The sequence below is a fragment of the Tigriopus californicus genome, chromosome 10, assembly GCF_007210705.1.
Source record: "Tigriopus californicus strain San Diego chromosome 10, Tcal_SD_v2.1, whole genome shotgun sequence".
In the NCBI taxonomy this organism is placed as follows: Eukaryota; Metazoa; Arthropoda; class Copepoda; order Harpacticoida; family Harpacticidae; genus Tigriopus; species Tigriopus californicus.
The window spans coordinates 2095997-2114159 of NC_081449.1; the positions used below are offsets into that span (position 1 = coordinate 2095997).

Below are 18163 nucleotides of genomic sequence, written 5' to 3' on the forward strand. Positions count from 1 at the left end.
TCGGATATAAGAGGAATGATGTGAACTTTTAGTTCCAAATACATTCTTCATACCTTAAGCTGAAAGTGAGATTGGTAGTGTCAATCTTGTTCATTATATTTCGCACGTTTAATCAAATCAGTTTGTTATTACAAGTCTTTTGAACATGTCTGTAACATCTTGTGGTCAAATGTAAAATGATTATTTGAGCTTTCATTTAGATTAGCTTAACGGTTCTGTCTTTCAGTCGCTCTTTTGGCAATCCAATGGCATTCTTAGTTAACAGCTAGTTGTCATTATCTGGTAGTTGTATTAATAAAACATGAGCTTTTTCTGGCATTTGCAGTATCATTATTCTGCTGTTGCTCTAGCTTGACTATTGTAGAGCCAAAGAGGATATACCTTGGATGGGAAGATATTAAAAGCCATTTTTAGCATCCTGGCAGAAAGTGGCGGAAATTTCTTCAAAGTCGAAATTTGCCATCGCTGCTCCCCACGCAGTTCGGTTCGAAACAAGTTGAAGGATACGTAGAAATCGGGGGGCAATCCCAAAGTTCGGGCATTTTCACGTAGAAGGCATGACATCTGAGCCGATGGCAGGCTTATGGTTCACTCAGAGGTTGACTAGGTAATCTTCTTGTCTTTGGGGGACCATTTTCCGAAAGATGATCTTCTACCCCAAAGCTAAGTCCAGTTCAAGTCTCCTAATGTCAAGCACGTCCTAATAATTTAAGCACGATCCAAGGCAAAAAATTCACAATTCACCCAATTGTGATAGCGAGATGGATTAATGTCTCTGCTTTTGCATCCTTCTGCGATAGGGCATGTATTCCCTGAGTGATGGAAATTCAAGAAAAATGGAGTGCCTTCGGCATCTGGCCGCACATCGAAGGCAAGGTCTGGCCAAATGTGACCCAAATATCAAGAACTTGAAGTCAGCCGTTGAGAAGGCCTGGGCTGACATGTCCGAGGGTTACGTCTTGGACGTGTGCAAGGTCTTCAGGTCCCGTGTCGAGAAGTGCATCGAGGTAGACGGCGAAATCTTTTTATAAACAAATTGTAAAATAATATTATGATAAATTGATTTTATGAAATAACCTCCTAGAGCATGTTCGTGATAAAGTAGGCCCTATTAAGAATTGGTCAAAAACCGGAAAGGGATTCGCAAACACCCGATACATGTCTTGACCAAAATTAGTCACAGCGAAACTTTGCATGATTTTTGCCATAAAACATGATTAATGCCCTAGTGATGTAGTATTTCATCATCTACAAATTCGGAGCTAATGTAGTTTTTATATATTCGAAAGGAAATGTAACGAAATTCAATGATATTTGAATTTATCTTTGAAGGCTTAAAATACGAGATCAACTGGTAAAGATTTTCTTTTAAAAAATGGTACAAAAGAGACGAAAAAATAGTGAGAAAGACAGGAAAACTGAAAAAGGTATGGCAATGTACATATGTATAACAATGGAAGGAAAACTGCATTGGTAGGCATTGAGTATATCTAATGGTAGTTTACCCAACGCTGATCAACGTCTTAACAGAGCTTCCTAAACAAAGACAACCAAAGACATGGGTCAAAAGAGGCCACTGCACTAGGCTAAGCCATTATGGCTCCGCCATAGGTTTTGAATCTATGTAATCGTGATGTCACAATGCAATAAGTTTTATTTTGCCATGAACCTCTGGAAAGTTGATTTCCAGCCAACGGGAATGTTCTTGTCGGTAATCTCATCATCCAACCAATCACTCAAAGGTTTGAAGTACTCCAAAATGGCAGATGCGTCAAGCTTATCCGATCCAGTCATGGCCTTCAAAGTAGCTGGCCAAGGTTGCGAGCTACCAGCTTGTAACATGGATCTAAAGAAAACAAGTGACATTTCAGTGTGTTTCTCCTCGTCGTTATTTGAATATGATTTGTTTTGGTATCCTTGTTTCAATGATAGCGAAAATATATCTACTCTATTGGAACTTTTGTCTCAAAAATTGCACCTTGACAGTTAAGTCCACTCTCAACCAAAATAGCATGGTAATTTGAAAAAGCAACAAAGGCACTAAAAATCAATTTTGAAAAAGTTCCCACCAACTCCAGAAAATTCAAAGGCGATGAAAACTGATGGTTTTGTTCAAACTAAGGCAATCTACCAACAGAAGACAACCTAACCAGTCAAAACACACTCATCTAATACTGTTTTAAAGCAATCTTAAGAATACAAGTGCACGCAACTACCACATTGCTCTCTCAATTTATGTCAAAAACTCACTTCAATTTAGCACCAGCTAATTGGGACTGGGATCCAGCAGAGAAGTCACATTTGAAAAGGGGCTTTGTGGGATCACCAGCCACATAATTGCCGGACTGCAAGCACATCTCCTTATAAAAAGAGTATTCCAGGATGTGGGCCACAAAATATCGAGTGTATGGTACATCCGCTGCCACATGGTACTTGGCTCCAGCATCAAAGTCCTCTTCGGATCTCATCACAGGAGGATTGATACCCTGATACTTCTCTCTTAAAAACAATAAATATCTCACATCAACGCCAAAGACACATTAGTACTAAATAATGTTATCCCTACCGAAGTTCCCACCATTTGTAGTTCATTTCCTCGGGTTGGATGGAACCGTCGAAGAGGGCCCATCGGTATTGATCAATTGTGTAGGCAAAGGGCAGGAACATGAGGCGTTCCATAGCGGATTTGAGCAAGTAGTTGATGTCAGCCTCAAAGGAATTGGGAATCTCGTCCAGCAGACCGATGGATTTCAAATGAATAGGGGTTTGCACAGACAGGGCCATGGTGTCACCAATAGCTTCGTGGAATCCTGGGGTTGGAAAAGAAACCGTTCAAGATAAAGAATAATAATTCTAAACATTGATGGTGTTTGAGCTTCATTCGACGACCAAGAAATTACTTGTTACTCATTAGCGGTAAAAAAAAAGCCTTTTACGCTTGGCAACATTCTGTTTAGAACAACAATGGATGCAGTACCTTGTGGAAGGTCAAATCTTCTCACAAAAGGATGAATGGGATTACGACCTGCTTGATAATACAAAGTCTTTACAATGGTTCCGTAAAGAGGACATAAACATTTACTCCTTTTTTAGGAATAACTCAATTTTGCTCCCTAAAACATCAATAACCCAAAATGACGTACGTCGTGGAGGGTGAGTTAAAAGATTGCGTTAGTGTTTTGCTCTTCGTTGTAAGAATTATACCGGTAAGTCTTTATCATCACAAACTGCTGAGGGTTACATTCCCAGTAGCGGTAAGGTAGTCCGTAAAAATACTCGACGAAGCACATGTTTTGGATAAAATGTGATTAAAACCCCTCGTGGGTAGATAATTCCAATTTGGTTGCCCGTGACCTTTACATATCAAAGCAATAAAACTCAAGCCGCATCTGCATTGAACAAAGCCAAGCCAATGACAAGACGCCTTTCATTTGAGTTAATAAAAGCACGTGGCGAACTTTCCCAATTTTCCTACTTCTGCTGGTGGGTACGTATACGTAAAGGGGTCGAAATGAGTAATGACAATGGTTCTCTTGTCTCCTTTCTCCTTTCTTTTGTCTCCTTTTGTCTTCCACGTGAACAATCAGGAACTCACCTGGATTGGCGCCGTCTCTAAATTGGAGCGGAAGGTCTTTGTACTGAATGAAGTACTCAATGTGGCCCATTTCGTGGTGAACCGTAACCAAGTCATCAAAGTTGACCTCTGTGCACATCTTGATTCTGGAACCGGATCCCAAAGGTGGCTTGGTTAAGTACATAGTTGCTATATATATACATATACACAAAGTACACAAGAAGTACTAGTGGTATTCAAGCTAATCCTTAGTTGAAACGACCTTGTTGGGGCGCTATTGACCAACAGAGATCCGTTTCCATTCCAAACAAAGGCAAAACCAGATGTTCATCACCCTTTCCCCCGTACTTTTGGTCGAGAATGTTCAAGGTCGAAAGGGGTATGAGGGATCCCGTTTCCAATTGGTTGGCCTTAATTACCGGTAATCGTCTCTTCCCGTATGATACATGTCCCAAGCGGAGGCATGGCACACCACGTCCCAATCTGGTTTCTCAATCATGGGATTGTTCGCCACACATTCGGCATTCTCGGCCGTGTTCTCCGTTACACACGGAGTGTCAAAGCACATGGTCATATCCTCCAGGCCCAAACTGATGTAGAACGAGTTGGACAACTCGAAGATATCTCTCACGGAGTAATTCTGTATTGAGACAATAACTATGGCTTGGTACGATCTAAATACGTAGAGATTAGACAAGTCTTACTTGATCTTGGAGAGCTTGATCCACTTCGTCCAAAGGATTGGGAACATCCGGAAAAGGAGCGGCTACTTTGTAGGTGTTTTGCCAGTGTTGGGTCCACATGTTCCCAGATATGTGAGCGGGAATGGGCTCATCCGCAGCCATGTTGTAATCATTGCCCCAAAATTCCATGTATTTGTATCGGATGTAGGCGTGAACTTTCTCATAAAGAGGCTTCATTTGCTGCCAAATGGCTTCGATGTCGGCCTTGAAATCCGCATCAGGCCCCAGATCATTCGTGTAGGCCTGAAGCCAAAGAACACTCGCATCTGGCAGATCTGGGAAAATGCAATAAGTGCAATGAATTGGTTTCCTATCGAAGGTCCATGAGAATCGTCGATAAAAGAGGGAGTTTGTCAGTTTTGGTCTTTATTACTTGTTTGATTTATCTTTTGGTTTGTGGTGTACTCGCTCATTCTAGTTTCGTCGACTCTCCATATTTATAATGCCGTCATCCTAACATCGTTTTTCTCCTTTTTTGGGTGCCTCGTCGTTCATACCAACTCACTCGACAAGTAGAAAAATCCCCACTCAAAAGGGTTTCTGCCTTTTAAATTTCGTTTTGAGCTCCCCATCCCCCGTTACTGTTTAATTCAAATACCCAACTTAGTAATGCCATTAAGCATTAATGTTCGTTCTCATTTTTGTCTTCTTATATTGCTCCAAACGTTACATAACATCGTTTTGAGATAAAGGCAACTTGAAATAATTAATTGCAGCTTCAGCTCCGTTACTCTCAAAAGGTTCATTCCATAGCAAGTAGGTTTAATCCCAGATCTCGCCCACTAAACCACTAGAGGGAATATGTGCTTGCGCAATGGTTAAAATTAAGTTTAATGGAAATACACAGTTACACGTACATCTTAGCGTTTTTCTGGAGCGAAAGCTCTTTCGAAACATTTGTGATTTTACTGCCTTATGGAATTGTGGCACATATTGAAAACGAACACGCTTATCCGCATATGAACTTAATCTTCTTAAGTTCTATTTTTTTGTAGCCATGATTTACGAATTTTGTATCCGATACAAAGAATGTCTGTCATTCAATGTAAAAATTGTCAAGTCTGAATTGGTGCAAATTAAGAGCATACTTAGTTGGATGCTGAATACAAGTATACATGATTAATCTATTATAATGCTACTGAGTTACATGGCATTAAATAGTTCCTGTTTTTCTTACTTTTCAATCCAAAAATACTCCCGCTATACCTGAAATGAAATGCCTAGAAAACATTTTTTTGCGGGCTTCCTTACCTTTCCTAAAACAATCAAATGAAAAGTGTTCTTTATTATATTGTAGACTTGAAAAGCGCTAAGATGTATTTTGGTATTTCTCTCGAAACTTGATAAGTCTTTTAAACCACCATGCTTTGAATGGCAATCCTAAAAAGGGCCCGTGGATTACAACTCATTAACACAAACTGTGCAAACGATAAACAATAAAAGTTTATCAATGGAGACATGTTCTGGAAAATCAAGACTTAAGGACCAATAGAGTGACAGAGCAGGATCGAATTTGGCAACTCGTTCTACTTGCCAAACCATCCAAAACTAGTCAACATGGCAACTAAAGTCATGTATTTGTACTGCACGAAGCTTAAAGTTCAAAGTACTCTTGGTTTGGATAAAACCGGTACCAACCATGCCAAGCATTTTGAGAATCCATGGCATTGATTACATTTCACAATTTGTTAGTATAGCGGGAACTTTGAATGAATGGTTGTGGACCTTTTGAGGCATAAACTAGTTTTATCGCGATGAAAGATGACCATTGAAGAATGTGGAATTGAATTCCCTGCTTTAAATTCATTTGAACCGTTATGGACGAGCACTTTTCAAATTAACGCACATTTGTCGTTGATTACCACTTCGAAAGCGATTGGTATAAATAAATTTGATAGACATTCAATTTCCAAGATTATTAGGTTGAATAAAGTAATCAAACTCACTATTCTCAACTCAAATATCAAGTTCCACAACATTAATAAATTTTCATGACACTCGTTAGTCTTCTTAGTCTGATCTATTCGGAACCTTTGTGGAAACAATGGAACACCCCCTTACCGTTGGCTTCAGCTGCCTCGTTGTTCAAGCCAATGTACTCTTTGTATTGATCCCTGTACTTTTTGCCCGATACATCCCTCCAGCTCTTCCACACATACACCAACTCGTCCCACGAATGGTTCTCGACGTCGGTCAGGATAGCTTCCAAGGAAGGTTCCAAAGTCAGACCTTCAGTGGCCAAATCGCAACTCTGATTTCCATAGGGGCAAATCTTGCCAGACCCATAGGCACCTTGCATGTCAGAAACGATCTTGTTGAACTAGAATGATGATTCAGTAGTATAATGGTTGGAACTTGGGATGAAATGGGTTTGGCGAGTCAAATCCCACCATCTGCAGTCGATCCTCGGGTAAAGCAGGGGTTCCCAAGACGGCCATCATGTCCAGGCGACGCTTCAATACAGGATCACTGAAGGTCGAAGTGTTGAATTGGGTTACATATTGGTTCCAAGACTCCTTCTCGTATTTGGACACTTCCTCACTCGCATCCAGCTACCAGAAACAAATGAAGGGAAATCAAATGTCGTTAAAAAGAATCATCCAAAGAAAAACTGCACTTTTGGTCTAGCTCTGTATTAAAAACAAGAGCTAATACCGTGATGAGCAAAGGTTCGTTCTCAAGAAAGTGAGAACGAGAAATGGCTTGAAAAAGTAAGTCATGGATCTCTAGCTTAGTTATAAACTTCCATAAGTAAAAACAGATAAAAAAAACTAAAATTTTCAAAAGCCAATGTGATAGAAATTGAATGCAAATTAGTATCTGATATTTTTGACCACTACTGAGTTAAATGAGCAATTAAAACTTTTGATCGAATTGAGCTCCAAAATCCCCCTGTTATTTATAAACTGATAATTGTGGTTAGGCATATAAATCTTTAATATGACCTAGTATCATATCAAGTGAAAAATCGACATTTTTTTGGGTTATGATTTTGAAAACTTGAAAAATGCCAGGATGTGGTTTACGTTTCCCTCGAAAATGATCAGTGCTGCCAGGTCTTTTGAGATTCATAATGCCAATTATCCGAGTTTTTCTACGCACTGAACTTTTGGAAAATGCGAACATAACATGAGCTTTTGGCCTCAAAAAATGTCAATTACTAGATAAGATCCAGGGTTCCTCAATGCCAAGGAGTCTTGAAAAATATTAAACTTTCAAAAAAAAATGGCAGCCAAAAATGCCTTGCTGGCAGCGCTGAACACGATAAGGCTTTTTAAACACAGGGCCGGAATTAGTTGGCACCAATTGAATTTTCTTAAAGTTCAGTGGCAATTTTTGAACCTAGGTACACATACGATTTTTTTACCTTTTCAAACCTCAAGGCAAGTGGAGTCCCCAAATAAGATTACTCAAAATATATCCTAATTGACATCAAGATTATATTCTGATAATACCTTTTGAAAGTTGGATTTTTTTGAATGCTAAAGTATTATTTCAGCTATTCATATATCATCGTGCTCAAGACCTGGGTTATCAAATCGAAAGTTGCGATTGGTATAAAAGAGTGAAATTCCTAAAAAAAAATAAAAATCCGTGCACAATGTATGTGATCTAAAATTGGTCAGTTATCGGATTCCAATAGTTCATCAAGAAATACAAATGCTCGAAAATCCATTTACATAATTATAGATTCAACAACAATTCTTCCCTCTCCAAGGAGTTTCATTCTTACTGAAAAGTGCTCCGATATGTAACAGAAATATTCTAGTGAAGAACTTGTGAGCAGCTCACTCACAACCCGAGGCGAGTTTTTTTAAAAGCTCGTATCTGGCTTGGACGTTACCTAGAATAAGCATTCATTCACCACTTTGCCGAGTGCAGTTTCATATCGGTTAACGTCCAAGCCCCTAAATCCGAGATACGAGCTTTAAAAAACTGGCCTTAGGCTGGCAAAGTACAGTCTTTTGTGTAGGTCCTCTTGTTTCCTTTGTGCTTTCAAGAGGCGGATGCCAAGGATTTTCTGTTGTTTCTATTTTACTGAAACGCGTTGATGTCATTTCCGCTTACTTTGTTTTCAGCGAAAAATGTCAGTGTGCGGCGTGTTTTTCCGACAACTCTAACTTCCTGAAGAAGTTCACGAACAGTTGATGCATTTGGAATCAGCTCTTCTGGATCATCCTAATTTAATGAGAATTGTCTCAACTCCATGCGACAGAGTGTGGGAGGAACCGCTTTTTGCCAGAGAATGCGCTCTTCTTGCTTCATTTTATAGAACAACAATCTAGAGTGATTCAGAGAACGTTTATATCCTGGCGCATTCCCTTATATGATCTAGTTGTCATGGAAATATTTACATTTTAGATAACGACCCCCACTTTCTTTTCAGAATGCTGGTAGCAAAAGCGAAAGCTATTATCTATCATTCAGAGAATACTACGTCAAATTTTCCTGAGTTGAAATAGGATCAGATTTGACCCCGAAAGGTTGTTTAAGATCAATTTTTAAACCAGAATGGTGCTTTAAACAAATTGTTGGGATTGACATTCACTAATTTAGAGCTCGAGCTTTTGTCAATCACTAATGGATTTCGTGAAAGAATTAGGCACATGGAACCACCCACAATCAATCATGAAAAAGACAATACGTTTTAAAATTTCACTTCCTTCTTTATTTCAAAACTTAGTGTAATCTGGCTGTCACCTGAGGTTCAATTCAAGATCATTCGACAAATCTGGCGTAGTTGTCAAAATATGTTTATAATTATCATACATCGTTTGTAGATTGTAGTACATTAACTATCGCTCAAGTTTTAGAACAAGGTATCTCAAAGATATCACCATAAATCTTGTCACAATTCAATCATGTGCATAAAACGCGGGTGGTCTTGAACATACATACAGTAATGTGTGTCGAAAAGAATATCTTCCTTCCCCATATGAATTGGTCATATAAGACAAAGGGTGCCATGCCATTCACTGGCCTCCAAACTTTCCTGTCTCATTGTACAACAAAAGTCCACCATTTAGTGACAGCTGAGCAATCAAAAACCTTATAAATTCTTCAAGCCCAATTCACTTTTTGGATCATCCAAGTTCGTTTGGTGCCAAGAAAGATTTCTTGGCGCAAAGCAACTCACCGATCCTTGCGAAGTGTCATCATTGATGTTGGTGTTGTACTCCCAATCCTTTTGTGTGTAGGTCTCAAACTTTGCTCTCATCTCCACTTCATAAACATTGTTGAGCCAATCGGCGGCCAACGCTTCACACTCCACTGAACCATAGAAAGAACTTAGCTTAGCAACCCCAAAATAGAATGAAATTTCCTTCAAACTTACTTGGAGTGGAACAATCGATGTTTTGCTTGGACTGACCGGCGGCATCTTTTGGCACACTCAATGCTTGGCCAAGGCCAAAAAGAAGGCCACACGCAAGAAGCAACGTGAAGAACCTCATTGCCTCTTTGAAAAGGATCGACTCAAACAGAATCGGGATTCAGTCTTCAGTTTTCCGAGATGACAGGACAAAGTGACCCACATTAGTTGAAATGTGACCTGATAAAAAAGGCACTGATAAGAGCTGATTCGTGTTGATATTGGTTTGTCTTATCTGAATATATGTTGTCAATAAATAATGTTTCAAAGTTGGGCCAGCTTTCGTTCCTTTTGTTCCTTGTGATAAAGTGAACTGCAAAAACTGTTTGGGTCGTCAGAGGGGCAAATAATATATAAATGAAATATGCTTCGACAAAAAGTATTCTCAACGATCCTCATTGTTATGAAATTTTCAAATGTAGCTTTCTAGCGGGAAGAAAATTTTCTTCTTGATATTGTTACAAGGTTTCGCATCCAGATGTTGATGGATCAAATAATGAGGCAATTTATGAAGGAAAAATGTCGATGAAACTTGGACAACAATTTCCAATAATCTAATGACCTTACCTCTTCTTTAAAGTCGATTTTAGAATCAAGCTGTTGGGAAAAGGCCAGCTGGTTTTGGCCCTAAGACGTCACTATATTTTCTCACAAGTGTTCAATGCTAGCGACACACTCTAAGTGCGTCATGGCTACTTTACACGAGCTTGGGCTTTGATGCATCACGTCTAAAAGTTATATTGGGTATCATCTCCTGACAACCAATAAACGGTACTAGGAACTCTCGAGTCACAAACAATGGTGTGGCTCACTTTTGTTTTTAGATCGACTCTCTCTCTCTCTGTACTTAAGCGCATCAACATTTGTACACCACACTAAATCGGAGTACGACTTAAGATCAGCTTAGTCGTACTCGCCAAACCTCACCGAACACTTGGAGCTCAAGTTGTCCAATCAAATATGCAAGCCGTTTAGTGATGTTAGATGAATTTATTGAATGCACTGGCACACCATTTTAAAGCTTTATCTGCACAGAACTCATAGCTCACTGATCAAATGCTTGTACAGGGTGTCCCAAAAGTTTTTGTCGATGCTTGCTCTACATGGGGATGTTGGGCTATTTGTCAGAGAAATGATCCTAAAGTTAGATGCTTTGCCTAATGGTGTATCTATAAGGACATTTGAAAAGGGACAGATATTGCCCAAGACGAATTTGCCACTAAGAAAGAATCCATGAGTTGTCTGGCATTCAGGATTGTTGAGAAGGCAAAGATGGGACAACCGATGTTTATTGGTAAAAATAGACAATCAGCCAGAAATGTAATTTACAATAAAAGAAACATATCAGAGTTCCATTTTTTGTCAAAATGAATAATTCATTTCTCATCAATTGTTCCGTATTAAACATGGAATGACATTCCTAGCTTCACTTACTTTTCCTAAAGTCTAAGTAAGCAATGGTTATTACTTTATCACGGTCATCCCTATACATATCTGACAAATTAAACGGGTATTTGTGGTAAATTATGTCAAATGTAAATAATGGAAATGCAACTCTTTGGACAAATACTTGCAAAAAGACAAAACTTATCTATTAACCAAAATGAGTTGAGTTTTGGAAGAAATGAATATAAAAATCCACCACAATCCCTTTTGCTCTCAAGTTCTTATTGCTGAAGGGACAATTGCACTAAAAGCTCTAGGATTTTCTCAGTTGCTGTTCAAGAAATGGAGGCAAAAAAACGTTTTGGAGATCACGCACAAAAAAGTAACAAGTGATTTGAGTTTTTGGGTTATTACAATTACACCATTTTGAAATGTAATAGGAAAGCAGTTTCTGTCTCATTGGATATATATACATTTGTTTATATGTGAGATTGTAAGTAGTTTTTGATGGCATCTTTGGTAAAAGGGGGGGGGCAATCTGGGTTCGAGGGGGCATTTACACATAAAGTGTATTTTTACAGTGATAGTCTCAAAGCTGCCAAAATAGTGCAAACTGGATTTCAAACCAAGAGAAACGCATTGAGTTTTGCTATAGCAGCTATAACTTTTTAGAAATAGACCATATAAACAGACACAGTCCCTGGAAACTTTTCTGGTCAACTAATGTTCTGCTGTACCGTACATCCGTTAGAAATAGACCATATAAACAGACACAGTCCCTGGAAACTTTTCTGGTCAACTAATGTTTAAAATTATTCGGTTTGGGCTAAAACTTCATTCAAGATTATTTGGGCTAAAAGGTCAAAATTTTACTTATCTTGAACATGCCTGTTTTAGCACGACATTTTCTTTTTTGCGGACTTCCTTACCGCTACCGGGATTGGAATCCCAGCATTTCAAGACGAGAAGATTATTCATTTTACTTGACTTTTATTTATGTATATTATTTGATCGACAACGAATTGGAGTTGGCTGATCTGGCTAATTCTTGAATATAAGGTTGATCCAGAATTTTAGTCAAAAACTTGTCCAAGTCTGACTTAAATCTTGCTACTGGATCAACGCCTACATAAGCCCTACGAATATTTGAGGGTGGCAAATTCAACAATGAAGGAGCCCGAGAAAGAAGAGAGTTGGACAACATTGTTTTAACTAGCCTGGATTCTCCAGGGCTTGAAGATGCTCTCAAAACATACGTTATGCCTCTACGGTCGCTAGAATTGACCCTAAATCCTAGATTGGGACAAAGCTCATGGATGCTTTTGAAAACGTACAAGATCAGATACCTTTCGTACCTTCTTTGAGTACTGTACAATCCCAACCGTTCTAACCTCTCCCAATACGAGAGTTTTCTCATATCCTCAATGTTCCTAGTAAAACATCTTTGGACCTGCTCGAGCTTTTGCAAACCTGCTGAACTAATTGGAGCCCAAATGGGAGAGGCATATTCAAGATGCGGCTGAACAATCGACTTGTACAGAGTTTAGCATCGTGACACTATCTCTGGACTTAAACGTGCGATATATCCAACCACATGTTTGAAAGCCTTACCAACTTTCAACTGGATATGCTCATCGAACTTTCCATTATCTTGGAGGACCACACCTAAATCCTTCATGGATGAGACCTGCTCAATGTCCTTACCTTCATCATATAATAGTGGAGTGTCTAATGGCGTCGACCCAAAGGTCATTGAACGAAATTTCATTCCATTCAGTGCCGTGTTACTTGCAGCAACCCAGGAGTAGATTTGGTCTAGGACCTTTGCCAGACAACCGGAATCCTGACCATTCCTACCAACTACCAATTTTGTATCATCAGCATAAGAAGAGATACTGACATTACTACTACCAAGCTTCTGAAGCAGAGCAATGAAGATGATGAAAAGGAGAGGACCCAAAAATGAGCCCTGAGGGACACCCGACTTGACATCATGTATGTCATCAGGGATCCCTCAACCTTAACTAATTGTTTCCAACCACAAACGAAACTTCTTAGCCAATTGAGAACCTTGCCTTGGATCCCAATTTCATGGAGACGGTTAACTAAAAGGCCATGATCTACCTTGTCAAGGGCCTTGGCAAAGTCGAGATAAAACTACATCAACTGATTCATGGCTCTCCAGTTCCTCAGGAACCTGCTCTATATGCTCAATAAGTTGGGTAACCGTGCTAAAATGTGCTCGGAACCCATGCTGTCTAGGAGGAAGGAATTCGTTGATATCAAGAAATTCAACAAGTTTGAACTTCATGATCTTCTCAAACACCTTCGCATAATTCGAAGTGAGAGAGATCGGCCTATAGTTACTGGGGAGTGACTTATCTCCCCCTTTGAAAATTGGAACAACATGAGCTACCTTCAGAGAGAGGGGAACTTGCCCTGGTCCAAGATGCAACGCATCAAGTGCGAGAAAAACAGGAGCAAGAACCTGTGAGCACCTCATCAGAAACTGAGATGTCACTCCATGAAGGCTAGCCACAACTACGGGATTCAAAGTGCTCTGGAGCCTTTTTGCTCATTTGCAACTCCTTTGAAACAATTGCTTCCGATACTTCGGAATTTTAGACTCTGCCCCGCCTTGCGCAACACATTCAGAGATTGCTAGAGTGGAACAGACGTCCTCAAAAACTAGAATCATTTTGTCCAAGGCTACATCTATGGACGATTCCTTTTTCAGCATTGAAATGAGACCAAGCTCCCTAACCTTTCTATAATCAACGGCCAATGTTCATCTTTGAATTCGAACTTAGCCAGACCGACCTTTTTGGCCGATCTTACTCTAGAGCTCGCCTGGCTTTTGAGTAATGGTCGACCCTATCTCGAAAACATGATGATCTGACAGATTACTAGATGTCACATGGACATACTGGATCAGATCAAGGTCATTGGAAAAAAAACAAGTCAAGAACGCCATTCGCTCTGGTGGCTACACCAACATGGTGGGAGAAATTGCGCAGGATCGCAAACTCCTGCAGCTTTTCAAACAACTGAAATGTCCACTTTGAAATGGGAATATACCCATTGGGACTAGCCTCCCCCTCTACACACGCCCATACATAATTCCTGAGAATATTTTAGGGAAGCGAATTTTACAGGACCCTGCATCCTAGTTTAGGCCCAAAATTAATATGCAAGGCTCGTGATTTTTGTTTTCTTTTCATTTCAGATTAATTTTGATTTTGGTTTGGGTTTTTATCCGACAGAATATTGTTGGGAACTTCCAATGAAAAATTACATGTCAAAACCTCCCTAGGATTTGGATGCCATAATTTTGCATTCAGATTTATCAAAAGTTTGCCAATATTAAACAAGGCCTCTGTGTCTTGAGAAGAGTCACGTCAAGACCCTATTAACTCTTTTAAGTAACAGCTGAATGGCGACATCAGAACAAATTTTGGGAGTAACTAGGGCACTTTTCGGAACAGTTCAGGCACTGAAAACCCATGATACAACGCACAATATTAGATGAAACACGATTTTAGGGTTTCAAAAAGTCTTTTAAAAAAATACGAGGTTCTAAAAGAGGAATAACAGGTCCACAAATGGCTTTTTTTCTACTAAAAAGTTATTTTGAAGTATATTTATGAGTAATACTCAGACCTTTTATAAAAATGCCATGCTAAATGAACCATTCCTTTTATGCAAGGATGACCAAATACATTGAAGGGGTTACCAATTTCATCTGGCTAAAATTCAACTATTACTGATATCGCACCAAGTAATGTAACAGATGCTTACAATGAAAATTTCAGATTCAATATGATCTGGCAAATCCTTGAGTGTGGTAGCAGCCTTTTGAGAGGTTACCAATTTGAGAGGGTACAATTTTAAGAGCGATACAAGCAGACCATATACCCTTTTGGTCTGATTAGTTATCAAAGTTGGCGTTCAAGGTAACAATGATAAATCTATGTCGCTAAAATTCGAATATTTCTATTGTCTAAATGGTAACAAAATGGTTTGACTTTAGAAGAGATTTGCTATGCTACTTTGATCAGATTAGAATTAAATCAAATTTAGATTAACGACCAAGTATTCATACTTCTCTTTTTGCAAAAGAATAATCCCCACTAATAGCTATAGGAACCAAGCCAAACAGAAAAACGTAAATTGTATGTATGTTATGAATAGGCATATTGCTGAAAACTACAGGGCGGAAAGTAATTCAAAGCCACCTGTCTTGTCTTTTGATGATTTTAGGCACATCCAGCCAAGTGTTTAATTCCAAGGGATGATATACCAAAGATGATCTCATTTCTGCCTGACGGATAATTTGACTACCTGAAAATGACTCAAGTGAAAAGTTTGTGTCCTAAAATGCCCAGTGAGTGCAGTCTTAAGGCTAGAGCCTAGGTTATGAACATGATGAAAGGCCAGTAAGAGTTTAATCATGGTAGGTGAGCCCAATTCGGCGTCAATCCTTGGACCACTCAAAAGCAGAGAATTAGGTACAAAGAATGGATAATAACTGAAGGGCACACCAAACCGGGTTCATACATAAATCAGGCGCGTTGTTTGTCAAGACATTTTGATTGGGCACCAAAAGTGGCCCTTCAATTCTTTCCACCCGAAACATGCCACTAGACAATTATGTATTCTGGCTTTATATCTTCTTTGTAACACTGCACTCAACAGCTGGGGTCTGTGACGAGCCCTGTAATCCTGTGTCTGGGAGGCTGGTGTCTGAGGATGGTTTGAGGTTGGGAATCCAGCCATTCATGGTTTCATGTTGAACTGGTGTCCGCACTAAGCCTGGCGTCAATATGGACGCTCTTGGGGAGCCGAGAGTGGCCAGGTTGTCTGAGGAGGTGCGAATCGGGCCAGGGGGGAAACCCAGCAGCTCAAAGTGCCCGCGGCGGGCAGTAGTGGGATCGCGCCGGTGAGTGGATCATGTGTGGTTGCCTGATCAAAACAAGCAAACCAGATACCCTTTTGGTCAGATTAAGTTGGCTTTTCAAGCAATGATCAGTTAGATGTTACATGGTATGTCGTGTGCATCTCGTTATCTGTTGGAAGTTAAAGGAAGTTGCAATCTTGTGGAAGAACTGTTTTAAGCGCCATCTGTGCGTTTTGAACAACATAGACAGATAGTTGGGAGAGAAAATAACGCAGCTTACTTCACAGGGCATTGCAAAAATATTGGACCTCCTCCAGTTTTCAGATTTTTCAAAAGTTACTTCAATGCGCATTGACGTAATATATTAAAATGATTAGTGTTTTCTAATAAACTAGAGGTTGTCATTACCCAGAAACATACTATCCCTTGAAATCAATAATTTTGTTGACCAGCACTCATTAAAGAAGATATGTCAGGCTTTTAAAGTAATAATCATTTAGATGTACACAGTGGTTTGTTACCCTTTAAAGTGTTGACGGAAATGCCCAACCTCGTCTTGGCATTTTTCTATCTCAGAAAGTCATCGGGAACAACTTTTAATTTAGTGCTTCATAGTAATTTAGCTCACATAAAAAACTTACATCCCGAAAAACAGTATCAAAATATCAGTTTCAAAAGCCTATTCAATGAAAATTGGGAGTACACTTACAAGCACTTACCTCTTGATTATAAATCATGACATCATCTATTACATCACTACTTGCTTACAGTACATTGGATTTACTAGTTCAAATTTCATCGTTTTTGGTCCTAAAATGCGCTGGTTGTATCTTGAATCACTTGCCCAAAGAATTTGTATCAATTTTCAATATTACAAAAATGAAAGATTATGTTGCTTTTTCTTGTAGAGTCCCACAATAGTTCAAAATGCTATATAATGACACTTAAACCACACTAAAAGTGTAATCGTAGAAAATGTGTTTTACATTCATCATGAGTCTGCTTAGTTACGCATTCACTTGAATTTTGAAGACAACACATGCAACAGATAATATTTTTTATTTTGTTGCTTTTGCAGACTTTGTGGAAACTGAGTATAAATAGCCTCTTTCAGAGTACATTGATTTTAGTGAAATTTTCAGTGACTGCCAGCCTAGGTGTCTTTAGAATGGTTCAAAAACAATTTTCAAAATCTTCTTTTTTTTGAGGATTTTTAAAATGGTTGTTTAACGTTTTGAATGAATTTGAAATTATACAAGAAGAAGAAAAGTAATCTTTTGTTTTATGATATCGAAAATTAATGGCAATTTGTTGAGAAATGTAATTAAGATTTAACCGGGCATTTTGGGGTTAAAAACGATGATATTTGGACCATTGATATGATAGATGATGTCATGATTTATAATCAAGAGGTAAGTAAGTGTGCCCCTAATTTTCATTCAATAGGTTTTTGAAAATTTTATTCTTTTACAATTTTTTTAGGCATGTAGGTTTTTTATGTGGGCTAGAATGCTATGAAGCAATGAAATAAAAGTTGTTACCTTGACTTTCTGAGGTAGAAAAATGTCAAGATGTATTTGGGAATTTCTCTGGAAACTTGGATGGGCTTTTTGAACACAGTGTGTACTTTATTACATGGTGTGACTTTTGCATCGTCGTATTCGTGGAAAACAAGAGGAGGATACGAAGGTCTGTTGAGGAACGTTGTCAAACGCCATCTGCATTCTTTGATCAGCTTTGACTAAAACTTGGCTTATCTTCTAGGAGTGACTAACGCAGCTTATTCTACAAAGCAGTTAAATCGCGAGGCAACCTCACGTCAAAGGAAGAAGACGTCACGTGTGTGAGTATTAAGTGAAGAGTGTTAAGTATTACCCTAAAAAACCTGACGCTGGTTGGCAAGGGCATGGAGAACGGCAAGGGACAATGACATTTCGTGAAATCCCGCTTCAGGCAAGTTGAATTATTCCCATGATTTTTTTTTCAAATAAGAACCCAAATTGAGCGTTGTTGACCCAATGGTGGGCAGAAGTTCAATATTGCCTTTCACCTTGAGGCAACCATCCTCATTATTTTTCCTTTTTTCAAAGATATTCGTGCTAAAGGTTGCACCTCACGATTGATTCCTGCCAGAAATTTAAAATTTTAGTGGCAATTACATGCCTTCGTTATTTTCTTGTTGGATTAGGCTC

General features: G+C 39.0%; 1 protein-coding gene across 1 annotated transcript; it reads right to left on the reverse strand.

The window, feature by feature from the left end:
* Positions 1-1636: 1636 nt before the first annotated feature.
* LOC131889215 (angiotensin-converting enzyme-like) lies at positions 1637-10542 on the reverse strand. The gene is made up of 11 exons (XM_059238256.1): positions 10256-10542; positions 9653-9868; positions 9455-9588; positions 6708-6869; positions 6379-6637; positions 4279-4592; positions 3994-4214; positions 3596-3720; positions 2567-2810; positions 2251-2499; positions 1637-1846 (listed from the first exon to the last, which is right to left on the reverse strand). Exons 2-11 carry the CDS (start codon positions 9768-9770, stop codon positions 1654-1656), a joined length of 2019 nt encoding a protein of 672 aa, XP_059094239.1. The 5' UTR covers positions 9771-9868; positions 10256-10542; the 3' UTR covers positions 1637-1653.
* Between the last annotated feature and the right edge of the window lie 7621 nt (positions 10543-18163).